The following is a 14,174-nucleotide window of genomic DNA, read 5'->3' on the forward strand; positions in this document are numbered from 1 at the left end:
AGGACCTGAATTTGGGCTATTTGAATGATGCTTTTTCTATCTATCAGAAAATTCAAAGGAAGACTGGGGATTGTGCCCTCCACTAATCTAACCAGGAGTGGCAACTTAAAACATAATACTGAAAATGAGCTCTTTACCTAATCAGAGGGTCCTCATGCATGGCCATGGGCTTGGCTCATCCTATATAATCTTCCTCTTTCTCTTCACAAAAAATTTGACAAAAGGCATTGTGTTATGGATATAAATAACAGATTGCACACATACACACACACTCGCACTCACTCTCTCCTATGACAATTAGAAAAAGGACGGGAAGGGGAAGAAATAAGATATGACATGCTGGCGATGTTTTAAAAACCTTGTTACCAAACTAGACTAACACTTTGGGGATGAAAATAAAATGTATTTTCTTTGCCTAACATTGAACATACAGACATTTCTACAACTCTGCAAGCATGTAATTCACTGGGGAAGGGAAGCAAAAACCTGTTTACAACCATTATATGTTCTGTTCTCTGAAGTTAATAGAGTAATGGGAATTCTTACACAGTGTCTAAAATTTAGATCCTATCAGAAAATACTTCTCAACGTGTAGACTGTCTAACTGGAGACCGACCATTTAAAAAGTATGCTATTACTCATTACCTTTTAACAAATCATTATTGGAATCCTGGTTAATTCCATTTGGACCTGGGTTTATGCTCAAAATCTACAAGGCAGCTGTTTTTTCCCAACAACTCTGTGCCATGGAAAAATAATTTCTAAACTTCTGTGAGTTTTTTCAAATTCTATCAAACACAGAAGTAAACAAATAAACTCAACTCTGAGAAATGACTGTTAAAATACAACTGCTCTTCATCTGTAGCAAACCCTACTGGCTCTGTCAGGAACGAGAGAAGCTAGCCCTGAGCCATACAAAGGGTGTCCATCTGTTTTCACGAACAGGTCCACCAGCCCTGGAAGGCTGATGTGCCATCTCTACCCTCTCTGCCAAAGTTCTCTACTGCCAAAGAAAAAGGAAGAGATCGCTAAGGGCTGGTTTGTAGTAATACTGAAGATGCAAAAGGGAAACACTGTAATAAGGGAAAAACCCATTTGGGCTTTAAGCTATGGAAAGCCTGAAAAGAATCCAATTAATTGATGGATTACCTTCTATTTAGGACCTGGTAGAGCAACCTGCCTCTAGGTATAAAAGATTAGTTTTAGTCTATGGAAGCCCGGGGGCCTCTTACTCTGGGGAATGACCCTGGGCTCTTCAAGTGTTTAATCAGGACAGCTCCGGCCTTCTGGAGTTCCTCCAGCAAGGGGGACTACTGGACTTGCTCAGCGGTAAGTCCCCAGGAGATACTGGGGATGCGAGGGTGTCCACCTCCTGTAGCAGCTTTCTACAGCTGAAAGCAAGGCCCTGATGGGGAGACGTAATGGGTCTTGCTGAGTGAAAAGAGGGTCTGCTTCCCTTCCCAAAGAACTCACTTCCAGGGGGTCTGTTCCAGCCAGCTCCCCAATGGTTCCAGCTAATGAAACACTTTTATCCAGGGAAAGCACACTCCGTCAACTCCCTCCGCAAGCTGCTTACCCAGTAGAGCACGTCTGTCCAGCCCTCCATGGTGATGCACTGAAACACAGTGAGCATGGCAAAGGCAAAGTTGTCAAAGTTGGTGATGCCGCCATTGGGGCCAACCCAGCCACTCCTACACTCCGTGCCATTGGCGGTGCACTGGCGTCCATTCCCTGAGAACGCACACGGCGCTGGGTCCTCTTCAGCCACCATATCTGCAAACAGAGGAGGCAGGCTTCACCACTCCAGGCAGGAACGACCCTCAGGAACCCATGCCGCGGGAGCAGAGAATTTACCCCTCTCTCCTCTGTCCTCACTCTCACAGCACCTTTCCTCAGCCTATACGGACCAACAGTATTTTTAAAAAACATTACACTTTACTTATTCGGCTGTGTCAGGTCTTAGAGTGGCACATGGGATCTAGGTCCCTGACTAAGGATCAAATCTGGGACCCCTGCATTGGGAGTGTGGAGTCCCCCAGACCAGGGAAGTCCCAGAGAAACACTATTAATCCACCTCATAGCCCAGTTTCAGGGGGCCCCCCCCCATCTTGTTTGCCAGAACCCATTACACAGGAAATCAAGATAAAAAAAGAAACTAAATTCTCATTAATTCTAATTCACACTAAGAACTGGCTTAGATTTACCAATGTATTTGGCTTTCCATTTTCTTCCCCCTCCCTCTCTCTCATTTTGTTTTAGATTTTCCCCAAACCAGAAAAGTTGTTTTGGGGAAAGTTAAATTTTTAAATAGTTTGGTGAGCAACCATTTTCATTACTCACCTGAGTCAGCAAAAAAACATGTTTTGTGCATTTTTCCAATAAAAAGCTCCAATCCTATAATAGCATAGATTATGATTACAAATAATACCAAAAGGGCTATGTGAAGGAGGGGAACCATGGCTTTTATAATGGAGTTCAGGACAACTTGTAAACCTAGGAAAGACAAAAACAAGTTTGTGAGCCAGCAAGATATTTCAGGGATGTATTTATATACTTCCTAATGATGCCTGTTCTGTATGGGGTACATGGTAATAAAATTCAAGGAGGTATTTCAGAACTTTGAATTAACATGAAACCTGGGTGTGAGAGAAGTTAAAAAGGATCCTCTCAAAGATCATCTAATCTAACTCTCTTAACTAGAAAGATGGGAAAACTGAGGCCTAGAGAGGGAACGGCTGGATATGAAAGTCACTCATTTCTGCATTTGTTCACCCACTCAACAAAATTCCTTGAACATCTGCCACGTGGCAAACATAAGGTGGAGTGTTTTGGGGACTATAAAGATGTGGCACACAGTGTGGTTCCTCCCAGAGGTTAGGTTCTAGTGAGAGACGTAAGCATTGCACACGAGTTACTCTAAGGAAGCACACAGATGCCAGATGAGTAACATTACACAGTGAAAACTAAAGGAGGGATGAAAGACATCACTTCTGAGTGCAAGGGGGAGAAAGAGAGCTGGGCAGGAGCCTCCCTCTCTGGAGCGCCTGAAGGCCGAGCAGGATGGATTTCCATAGGCAGGTGGGTCGCGGGCATGGGAGAGAGGCTGCTCCAAGCAGAGGAAGAAAGCACCCAAGGCACAGAAGAGAGCGAGTGTCCCGTGCTCGGGGACGGAGAGTCTTGGTTGGCGGTCATGCAGTGGAAAAGGATAGCAGGAAAGGCAAGCAGATTGCAGCTGCGATCTACTAGGTAGCTCTGGGTCCTGGATTCAGATTACAGGGCCAGACTTTAGTCCACTTCAGGGGACTTTAGAGGCTTTAGAGGCCAAACTTTAGAGGCTGTCAAAAGACAGCCTCTTTATTTATTCTAAATCAAACAAAAGTTTCATAACATGTATACATGGGAAAGAGCCAAGAAAACTCAAAAGGCAGCCTTTTTAGAAAGATAAAAAGTGAAAGCTGCTCAGTCGTGTTCAACTCTTTGCTATCCCGTGGACTATAGCCTGCCAGGCTCCTCTGTCCATGGAATTCTCCAGGCAAGAGTACTGCAGTTGGTTGCATTTTCTTCTCCAGGGGAATCTTCCCAACCCAGGGATGGAACTTGGGTCTCCTGCATTGCAGGCAGATTCTTTACCATTTGAGCCACCAGGGAAGCCCCTTATAAAGACAAGTGGGGCTGCAAAAGGCAAAACAGGCAAAGAAGTAGCTGGAGGGTGCTGGGCTCTCCAGGGAGGACAGGGTGAGAATCCAGAAGAGATCAGAACTCAGAAAGTGCATCTGAGTTAGAGGAAGGTGCCCAGGTTGGCAGGGTCATGAGGCTAACCCCAGGGCTTGAGCAAAAGGAGGCTCCCCTGGAGTGGGGGAGGTAAAAGAGGGTTAGAGGAAGGGGAGGGTGAGAACTGAACACCTGGTGAGTCTGATCACTTCACATGAAGGAGGCTGAGCCCTGTGGCTGAACCTCAGACCTTAGAGATAAGGGAGAGATGTGCAAACCTTGGAGCTACCCACACCTGGAGCAACACTGAGAGCCATGGTACAGGAAGAGAAAAGACCAGGCCAAGAGCGACGGTGGGGCAATACTCAGGACCAGGTGGAAGGAAGCAGGAGCTGAAGGGAGAGTGGTCAGCAGGAAACCAGAGCCAACTAGATGCAGGCCCCCTGACAACATGCACATGCCCTCACAGTGAGACATGTGGCCAGCACTGAGACCCAACTCAGCTTCTCCACTGTAAACAGTCACACCTTCCCAGGCATTTTTAACAATTGCAGGTACTTAAGAAATCACTAGCCCACAGCTGCCAACCAGCACAGGAAACAGCATGACCCAGAGCCCCCAGTCCAACTTTCTCCCCCTTTTCTTCTTCTTTCCCTTCCTCTCCCTGCTACCTCTCTCTCCTCCAAAGTGCCCTTTTCTAGTATCTTCTCACAGTACCTTCCCGATACATACACAAAGAAAGAAAGAAGAGACTGAGATGCTAGAATGAAATACGTTAGAAATCAGAACACACCAAGCAAACAGAAAAATACTTATCAGCAGTAACAGTAAAAGTTCACCTTGATAAGAAGTGCACGGGAAGAGGTGGGGGACAGGATGGGGAGAGAAGAGTGATAAGAGGTTTTTAGACTCACAAAGAACCTCTTTCCAGACTTTCATTAAGACAAAATCCTACATACTGCCTTCAGATATTTAAATGTTCAAATGATGTCTTCTGAAGAAAACAATGATCAATAGGATGACTTGTAATGTTTTCATCTTCCATAAGGAATAGATGAAGAGAAAAAGAAACATATGCTCTAATCTACTTGGACAAGACGGGGTTTGTTTGTTTTTTCATTTGGTTTTTATTTTAAGATATGCAAGGGCCATCCAAAATCATCATCCAGCAGTTAGCTCTTCTCAACTGAATGGCAGTGAACCCTATGTTTCATAAATATGTTTATTGTAACTGTAATATTTCAGATGGGCCACATTTATGAAATAATGACATTATATCCTCAAGTGCATATGTACACTTTCATGGTATTAGGCTCTTTTGTAAATGACCAATGTGTCCAGCAGATTTCACAGAGCTCTAAACAAGGAAGCCGTGAAATGGAGCAGAAAGAACACTGAGCCAGGAACTAGCAGGCCAGGGGTCTGGTCCCGTCTGGCCACCCACTGGCTGTGAGAACCTGCCCAGGGTTTCTGTGAGCTTCCTCACCTAGAAGACAGTGCTCTTGGACCAGATGATCTTGAGGGTTCTTTCCTATATAACGCTCGAGGATTCTCATAGGTACCTATTACCTGAGAGTGGGTGGTGAAGAGCTCCACACACATCTGAAGGACTCTATTTGAAACACATATTTACCTTCCAATGAAGGAACTTATGTGCACATACACACACAAAATCAGTCTTGCAGGACACTCTGAGTTGTCTTCAGAAGGGATTAGACATCTCCGAGGTACGTGTAAATAGTCACACCTTCCCAGGCATTTTTAACAATTGCAGGTACTTAAGAAATCACTAGTCCACAGCTGCCAACCAGCATGGGAAAGAGCACGACCCAGAGACCCCAGTCCACCTCCTCAAAGCCCAGCGTGGTCTGCTGAGAGGCTTGGATGCTCCCCACAGGGCAGTTAATGAACACAGGCCGAGGAGTCCTCACGCATGACTCAGATCCACAAAGCCACAGCACCCGCGCGTCTGCTCACAACACAAATACCGCAGGCAGGCTGGCCTGTCATTTGCTCTTTGGGGGAAAAAGTTGCCGTGGTTACTTTGAAATTAGATTAAGCTGTAACAACTGAATCTGAAACCTCATGTTTGCTCACTGAACTTCTCATTTAATCATGGCACACGTAACAGGGCCAGTCATTTTCAAGGTATGTCTATTTTTCTCAATTGCTTCCAGACGGTACTGTGGCTTTGACTTGTGCTGATCTTTTTCAATGAAAAATAAATGAACCATCTGGAAAAACAAGTACACACAAAACACCACTTCCTACATTTTAAAATGTTAAATTTGGAATTTTTTTTTCCAGAGAATTTTTGGTGCATTCTGAGTGCCAACAGGTTTAACACAAATTTATGAAGAACTTCTGAAGAAGCAAAAACATGATCTGTGCTCTTTTGAAGGTTTTATGAGCTGTGAAAAAAAGGCACACCCTGCAATCCCATAGCCATCCTGCAGCTGGAAGCAGGCAGTCACCTCACAGCCACAGTCCTTGGAGAGGCACTAAAGTGTCTGCCCTCAGAAGTCCCCAAGAGGGATGTCCTCTCATGGGCAGAGCCCAGGGAAGCACACGCCTTTCTCCTTATGCAAATTCCTGGCTGGGGCATGGATGGGGCATACTCAGGTGGCACTGGATCTGGCCTGGAGATCTGGAGCAAGAAGCAAACGAGGGCCTGGCACAGACAGGTATTGGAGACTAGCGGGTGACACAGCGTCTCTCACACTGAGCTACCCCTCTCCAGCTCCGGATCTTGTGCTGAAGGCTCTCTCTGCGTTACTGCATTCAGACCTTACAACCACCTTCTGGCAGGTGCTACTGTGCCCTGCACCCAGGGAGGACCCAGAAGCATTCACTTCCTCCCTGCAGTGGGATGGGCACAGCCCCCCTGTGGGATAGTTAAGTAGAAGTTTCAGGATTCCAGGCCCTCGCAGCTCACTTTGAGAAAAGGCAGTCAGTTGAGCCCTCTAACACCCCTGTCTATACAAGCCGCCATGTTCAGAGAGGCCGGCCTGAAAGTGGGAGGAATGATGCTGTAATAAGGAGTGATGGTGTCAGAGGCTGAAGACTAGACTGCAGTCACGAGGTCTGAACTCACGGTCTCCTACCACCACTCACTTGGTCTCTGCCCAAGAGAATACACTCTCTTCTACAAAATCAGGAAGACAATGATCACTACTGCCCCTACTCCACTCCCACTGGGGCTGTCACGGGGACCCAAAGTGACAACATAAGCAAGAGTACTTTGTACAGAGTGAAGGCCTCCACGGTGTTGCCTGCAGAAACCCTGGCTGTAGAACAGCAACTCACCTCCTCACGCCCAGCTTCATAATCCCGAGACCCACCCAGAAGAAAACCGATCCACAAAATCCTGGCTTTAGGAAACGAAACGTGCTTACTGGGCACTCCTGATACTAGTCGAAGTGGTCGTAACACTCGAAAGGCGCGGAGGGCTTTGACGTCAAAGCCTCCTGATTTGCCACTGGAGTGGTTACCGCCTTCTGTTTCTTTGGTTAATTGTTCCAAAATTACACTAAACAATCTGAAAGAAGAAGAGAGGAAGAAATGTTAGAGTCTGTCACGCAGGGAAGCAAAACAGGATGGTGAGAATAGCTATTTTTTAACAAAAGCTAATTCTATAAGGCTGATGCTTAAGTGAAAGCAAGACAGAGGCGAGAACTGGGTTGTGACCCCTGGCTAGGCTCCTACATCTAGAAGGACCAGAGATGCGACTGATCTCACCTGTTTTCCTGCCAATGGAGCATCCTAGCAAGATAGCCCCCTAGATCCCTGGTAAATCCCCTCTTCCAATGATGACAATGGAATTGCCCAAACAGCAGTAATGATGACAATAATCATAGTAGCTCCCATTCATGAGCGCTCACCATGTGCTAAGCACTTTACGTCAATTATCTTGTTAATCCTCAAAAATGTTATGCACTGGAGATCATGGACACTATATTACATGTGAGGAAGCAAACTTGGTGAGAACAAGTAACTTGCCCAAGGCCACACAACTAATGGCAAAACTAACATATGAATCCAGGTATGTTGGCCTCACTGAATGTAGGCTCCATGTGTTAAGTGGAAGTCACTTCAGTCACGTCCGACTCTACGACCCCATGGACTGCAGCCCACCAGGTTTCTCTGCCCATGGGATTCTCCAGGGAAGAATACTGGAGTGGGTTGCCATTTCCTTTTCCAGGGGATCTTCCCGACCCAGGGATCCAACCCAAGTCTCTTATGTTTCTTCCACTGGGAGGCAGGTTCTTTACCACAATGGCAGGGAACTGTCGTCTCTCTGTTCATTTAGTCTGTTTCAGCCCAGTGCCTAAAACAGTTCCTGACCACAGGAAGCACTCAAGAAATATATGATGAATAAATCAATGAGTGAATAACTCCAAACTCCCAAATCTTATTCAATATGTTACACCACTTCCAATACAGTCACTGAGACGCACACAGCCCCACCTCCATCCTCACAGGGATGTTCAGGGCATGCTGTAAATCACAGATGCCAAGGAGCTGAGCAAAAGCCAAACGCAGAAACCTAAGACAAGGTACTAATATCGTCATTTTCTCTTTTGAAATGTGAATAATATTGTATCTGGCAGCCACGACAAATTTTTTCCTATTCTCAGAAGGTTTTTCGAATAAAGCTATTTTCAGGCAATCCACTCACTTGACAGTTACTTTTGCTCTTTCAAATAAACATTTTTTTTTTCAAATAAACATTTGTTCTTTGGAATTGTTGCTTGTTTTTCAGAATAAATAGAAATTTGCCCCTTTCAAACAGAATCAACTCGGGCCAATCAGATTGTGGAAATGATTGGCCCAGCAACAAAGAAAAGGTTTCCAAAGTTTAATTAGCAGCTAAAGTAGAAACTCTGCCCCCACTGGCATGCCTCAGGATAGCCAAGACACTAAGTCCATAAAATACAGGGTGGTCTGATTACAGCCCTGATGGGGCAGAGCCATGGCATTCTGGGGTGTTTAAAGACGGGTCATTTGTTTTAATAACAGTACCACAATTAGCAGTGAACCTGAGGGGTGGGAGGCAGGGGAAGTGGAGCAGGAGTATGTCAGGTCTTTACCTTTTCAAAGCTACAGAAGGCAGGCTCTTTCTGGTTATGACTGGGAAATGTATCACATTTATGATAGGTCTCTCTCTCTCATTAGCACAGTTTTGTAATTACTGCAAACCCCCCCACAGTCAAGGCTGAAGTTAAAAGTCTGCCCTCCCAAACAAGTTCACAGTGTCACAAAAACAAAGCCAAAGGAAGAAAGAAAACCTCAAACTCTTCTGAAATGCAGCAGCCGCAGGAATTTTCATCCCAAAGGGTTAGGAAAATAATTTATGCAGGTGGTGACTTAAGATTGCTTTCAAGTATCAGTGTTTTGCAATGTACACATCATGGCATTTTTATCCCCTGTTCTTCAGTGATGCCCTTGAAAACAGGTGAACAATGCCTCCCCCCTCACTGAGGAGCCTGAATCAGACAGGGAAGCTGACTGCTGTTTCCAGGCGGCCAGAGGCCTCAGGGGCCTTGCTTCCATTCCTAAAAGTTAGGAGGCATTAGGAAAGTCTCTCTCCTTCTTGGGGACTTAGTTTATGTCTGTGTAAACTGAGAAAACTGATTAAATGATACAGAACCCTGTCCTTCCCATTCTAATATTCTGTGAGATTACGCCTTCATTGTCCTCCCCTTCCACCCAACCAAACTAAGTACCATGTGCCTGAAGAGATGAGGACAAAAGGAGAAACTATTTGATCCTCAATTGTTATTAAAAGTATATCTCCAGACAGAAGGAAAAGGCAAGCAACTACCCAAACTAAACACAAATTAGAAGTAAGAGAATGAGCCCCTTGTGTTCACAAAGCTTAAGTGATGAGCTTGAACCCCTGAAATACATGTTTATTGGAAAATTTAGAGGAGTGGAATAAAAGTTGGCTCAGATCAAACTTTTCTATACAGAGAATTACATCAGCTCTGGTAGACACGTTGAACCTTCCTGTGGTCACATTATAACAGTTAACATTTTAGAAAATATCAATTACTTTCTTAATGTCTCTGTTATTGGGAATCTTGACAAAAGCAATAGGTCATGGTTGACTTGGAACGGAAAATCCATTGGATTAAGATAGAATCGGCAGTTGGAAACTTCAGTGAGTAGGAATTTGATTCAAGTAAAGACATAACAATTAAATTTTCCTTTTTCTTTTTAAACTTTTCTTCTGCTCTTTGACTATACTTTTGTACATATTTTAGATAAAGGATAATGTGAAGTTCTAAAGGTTTTCATATTTAATGAGAAAAAAAGATCAAGGCCAGTTCGACTAGAGTTTCTTGGATGATTTTTTTTTAACTTGTTAAACCAACTTTACTGTGGTTTACTTTATAGAAAATAAAATGCAGCCATTTAATGAGTACAGTGAGACAGGTTTTGACAAAGGCATGAGCCCAAGTAACAAATACTCAAACAGTTCTCTCATGCCTCTTTGCAGTCATCCTCAGCTCAGCCTCAGGTATCCACTGACTTTATCAGTTTTATCACGTAGAGTTGTTTTCTTTTTATCTCCTTTTCTAGAATCTTACATAAATACAGTCATACAGCATGTTCTCCTTTTATCTTTTGTTCACCATAGTTTTGAGATCACCCAAGCTGCTATGTTTTATTGTTGAGTGATACTCCACTATATGAACATACCACAATGAGTTTATCCATTTACCTGCTGAAGAATATTTGGGTTGTTATCAGTTTCTCTCTATTATGAAGTCTCTTTGTGAACATGTATTTTAACTTCTTTTGGTTAAGTACTCAAGAACAGTACTGGTCATATGATCGCTGCATAGTTACCTTTGTAAGAAATTGGCAAACTTTTCCAAAGTGATAATACCATTTTCCATTTCTATAAGCGGTGTATAAGAGTTCCAGTTGCTCTGTATTTTGGTTAACATCTGGTCTTGTCAATCTTTTTACTAATACTAGTGGGTATGTAATGCTATATCACTGTTTTAATTGGCATTTCTCCAATTATCAATAACACTGAACATCTTTTCAGGTGCTTGTTGACCATTTACACATCTTCTTTTGTGAAGATCTGTTCAAATTTTTTGCCCATTTATATACTGGGTCATATTCTTACCTTCCAGTTATAAGAATTCTTTATAAATTCTGAATACAAGTCCATGGTCATGTACATGTAGTGGGAATATTATTTCCCAATCTGTGCCATATCTTTTATTTTCTTCACAGTGTCTCTTTTGAATAAAAGTTTTAATTTTGATAAGGTTCAAAAATTCTATTATTTCTTTTATGGCAAATGCTTTTTTGGGTCCTAAGAAGTCCCAAAGCCCAAAGTCATAAAGATTTTGTCCTAAAAATATAGTTTTAGACTTTAAATATAGGTTTATGATTCATTTTAAGGCATTATTTGTACATGGTATGAGGTAAGACTGGAGAAAGTCATCTTTTTCACATGGACAGTTGTTCCAGCACTATTTGTTGAAAATTGTTTCCTTAATCTATTGAGTCATCATGACACCTCTATCTAAAATCAACTGATCACATCCATATGGGCTTATTTCTAAACTTTCTCTTTTGTTCCACTGATCTTCTCTCCCTTATTCTAGTATCACACTGTCTTGACTACTGTGGCTTTATACAAAGTCTTAAGATCAGGTTCCACGTTTGTTCTTATAGATTTCCTTGGCAAGTCTAGAGCCTCTCTAATTTTCATATAAAATTTTGAATAAATTTGTCAGTCTCTACAATAATCTTACTGGGATTTAGATTAGATTCAATCTATATCACAATTTGGGAAGAACTGATATTCTAACAATGTTGAGTCCTACAGTCCATGAATTGGAACACTGGGTCTTCCAGTTGATAACATGTATTTAGGTCTTTTTTAATTTCTCTTAGCAGGTTTGGTCATTGTCAGTGCACTATTTATCCCTCAATAGTCCATCATCAAACCCGATGACATAATAAATAATAATGTTAACATTTCATTTTCAAATTGATCATGACTAATATATAGAAATTTACATGCTTCTTTAAAACACTGCTAAATTCATTCAAAACATACTTTCATATTATTTTGATCTTCTTAAATTCACTGAGATTTGTTTCATGACCCAGAATATGTCTTTCTGGCTGAATGTTCCACATGCACGTGAAAAGAATGTACATTCTGCTCTTGATGAGCACAGTGCTCTGAAAAATCAATTTCCTCGAGTTGGTTGATGGTACTGTTCAGAAGTCCCTATATCCTTAAAGATTTTCTGGCTAGATGGTCTATCAACACTCCCAAGAGAGGAGTATTAAAGTGTACAACTACAATTGAAGATTTGTCTATTCCCCCCTTTCATTTCCATCAGTTTGTGCTTCATGTATTTTGAAGATCTGTTATTAGGCACATAGATCATCACAGCATATAAGCCTAATAGCCAATCTACACACACATACACACATACCACACACACATTTAGGATTATTACATCTTCTTTATGAAGTGACTCTTTTATCATCATGAAATGTCTGCGTCCTTGATAACATTTCCTGTCCTGAAGTCTACTTTGTTGGTTATTAATAAAGCTTTTGATTGGTTTTTAATTTTGATTAGTTTTGCATGATATATAATTTTCTGTCCATTTATTGTTGTGTTTAGTCACTCAGTCATGTCCGACTCTTTGTGACCCCATGGACTGTAGCCTGCGAGCCCTCTCTGTCCACGGAATTTTCCCAGAAAGAATACTGGAGTGGGTTGCCATTTCCTTCATCAGGGGATCAAACTCATGTTTCCCGCATTGGCAAGCAGATTTTTTTTAACCTGGGAAGCCTCTTCTCTCCTTTCACTTTCAAATTATTTGTCTTTGTAAATTAGGTTTCTTATAGACACTACAGAATTGAGTGTTTTTATACATACACAAAATCTGATAACCTCTGGATTTTAAATAAGGGTATAGCTGGGTTTAAATCTATCATCTTGTTATCTGCTCTCTACTTGCTCTATCCACCAAACTTTTCTTTCCTGCTTATTGAAAAAAAATTAAATGAGCTTTTGAAGAATTCCATTTAATCTCTAATACAGCCTTATTAACTATACCTCTTGATTTTTCGAGTGTCTCTTCTAGATCCAGTGTCAGCACAAGTTTTCTGTGGAGTGCCAGAGAGCAACTATTTTAGGATTTGCAGGCCATAGGGTCTCTGTGACAACTAGTCAACTTTTCCATCCTAACACCAAATAGCCATAAACATGAGTGAGTGTGACTGTCTTCCAATAAAACTTAATCTGTTAAAGCATACAGCCAAATACTTTGTCAGTGTAGGAGGTGAAAAAGGCAGTAAATGTCTTTTCTGTCTATGAGCTGAAGCTTGCTGGCCTATGCTCTATGGTTTACCATACACTCTTTAACTTCTCATGGTCTACCTTCAAATAATTCCACCCACTGTTAAAGCACTTTTCCATGCTATATGGATATTTCCTTGTTTCTGTCCTTCATGTTATTTTTTTATTTTACTTTCATAGATGCTATAAACCCCACAATCCACTGCTGTTATTTTTGCTTTAAATAATCAATTGCTATAAAGAAACTTTTAAAATGAGAAAAAATGTTTTCATATTTATATATGCATTTACCCTTTCTGGGATTCTTCATTTCTTTTTTTCATATGGATTGGTATTTCTAATGTCGCTGTCTTCCATGTGAAGAAATTCCTTCATATTTCTTAAGGTGCAGGTCTCCTGGTGGTGAATTCTCAGCTGTGGTTTGTCTAAAAAATTTTCTTTCTTAATTTTTTAAGGTATCTTCACTGAATAAGAATTCTAGGTGGACCTTTTTCCCTAGAACTCTAAAAATTTCTATTGTCTTCTGGATTGCATAGTTGTTGACAAGAAGTCTACAATAACTTTTTCTCTACTTTTAAGATTTATCTTTATCTTTGGTCTTGAGCAATTTGATTATGATCATGATATGACTTGAAGCAGCTTTCTTCATCTTTACTTTGGGCTTTGTTGACCTTCTTGGATTTGTGAGTCTATGTTTTTCATCACATTTAGAAAATTTGGACTATTTCTTCAAATATTTTTGTCTCCCCTCTATCTTCTGGGACTCCAAGCATATGAATATTAGATTATGTGATACTATCCCATAGGTCACTAAGGTGGTGTTCATTTATTTTCCATCATTATTTTTTGCTATCTCTTCAAATTCCTTGATCATTCTATTGGGTCTACTCTCCTGTTAGGTCAATCCAGGAAGTTTTTCTTTTCAGATATATTTTCCAGCTCTCAAAGTTCCATTTGGTTCTGTTTTACATTGCCCTATCTTTTCTTCCTGTAGTCATGTATTCAAGTATATAAACATATTTACAATAGTTTTTAAAGTCTTGTGTAAAGTAATTCTCCACTAACTCCATCCTGTCTTGTCATTTCTAGGTCTGCTTCTATTAATGGCATT

The 14,174-nt window shown here is 41.6% G+C and overlaps 1 protein-coding gene across 5 annotated transcripts in view; it reads right to left on the minus strand.

Annotated features, from left to right (window-relative positions):
- The window catches only part of CACNA1D (calcium voltage-gated channel subunit alpha1 D), a 344,231-nt gene that overhangs the window by 152,334 nt on the left and 177,723 nt on the right, over positions 1-14,174 (minus strand). For all 5 annotated transcript variants that reach the window (XM_043886198.1, XM_043886202.1, XM_043886200.1 and 2 more), the window contains exons 5-7: positions 7,107-7,249; positions 2,341-2,493; positions 1,577-1,773 (exon numbers count right to left, since the gene is read on the minus strand). In XM_043886198.1, coding sequence (XP_043742133.1) covers positions 1,577-1,773; positions 2,341-2,493; positions 7,107-7,249 — 493 coding nt within the window. The remainder of the gene's footprint in view (positions 1-1,576; positions 1,774-2,340; positions 2,494-7,106; positions 7,250-14,174) is intronic.

Source organism: Cervus elaphus, chromosome 24, assembly GCF_910594005.1.
Source record: "Cervus elaphus chromosome 24, mCerEla1.1, whole genome shotgun sequence".
NCBI lineage: Eukaryota > Metazoa > Chordata > Mammalia > Artiodactyla > Cervidae > Cervus > Cervus elaphus.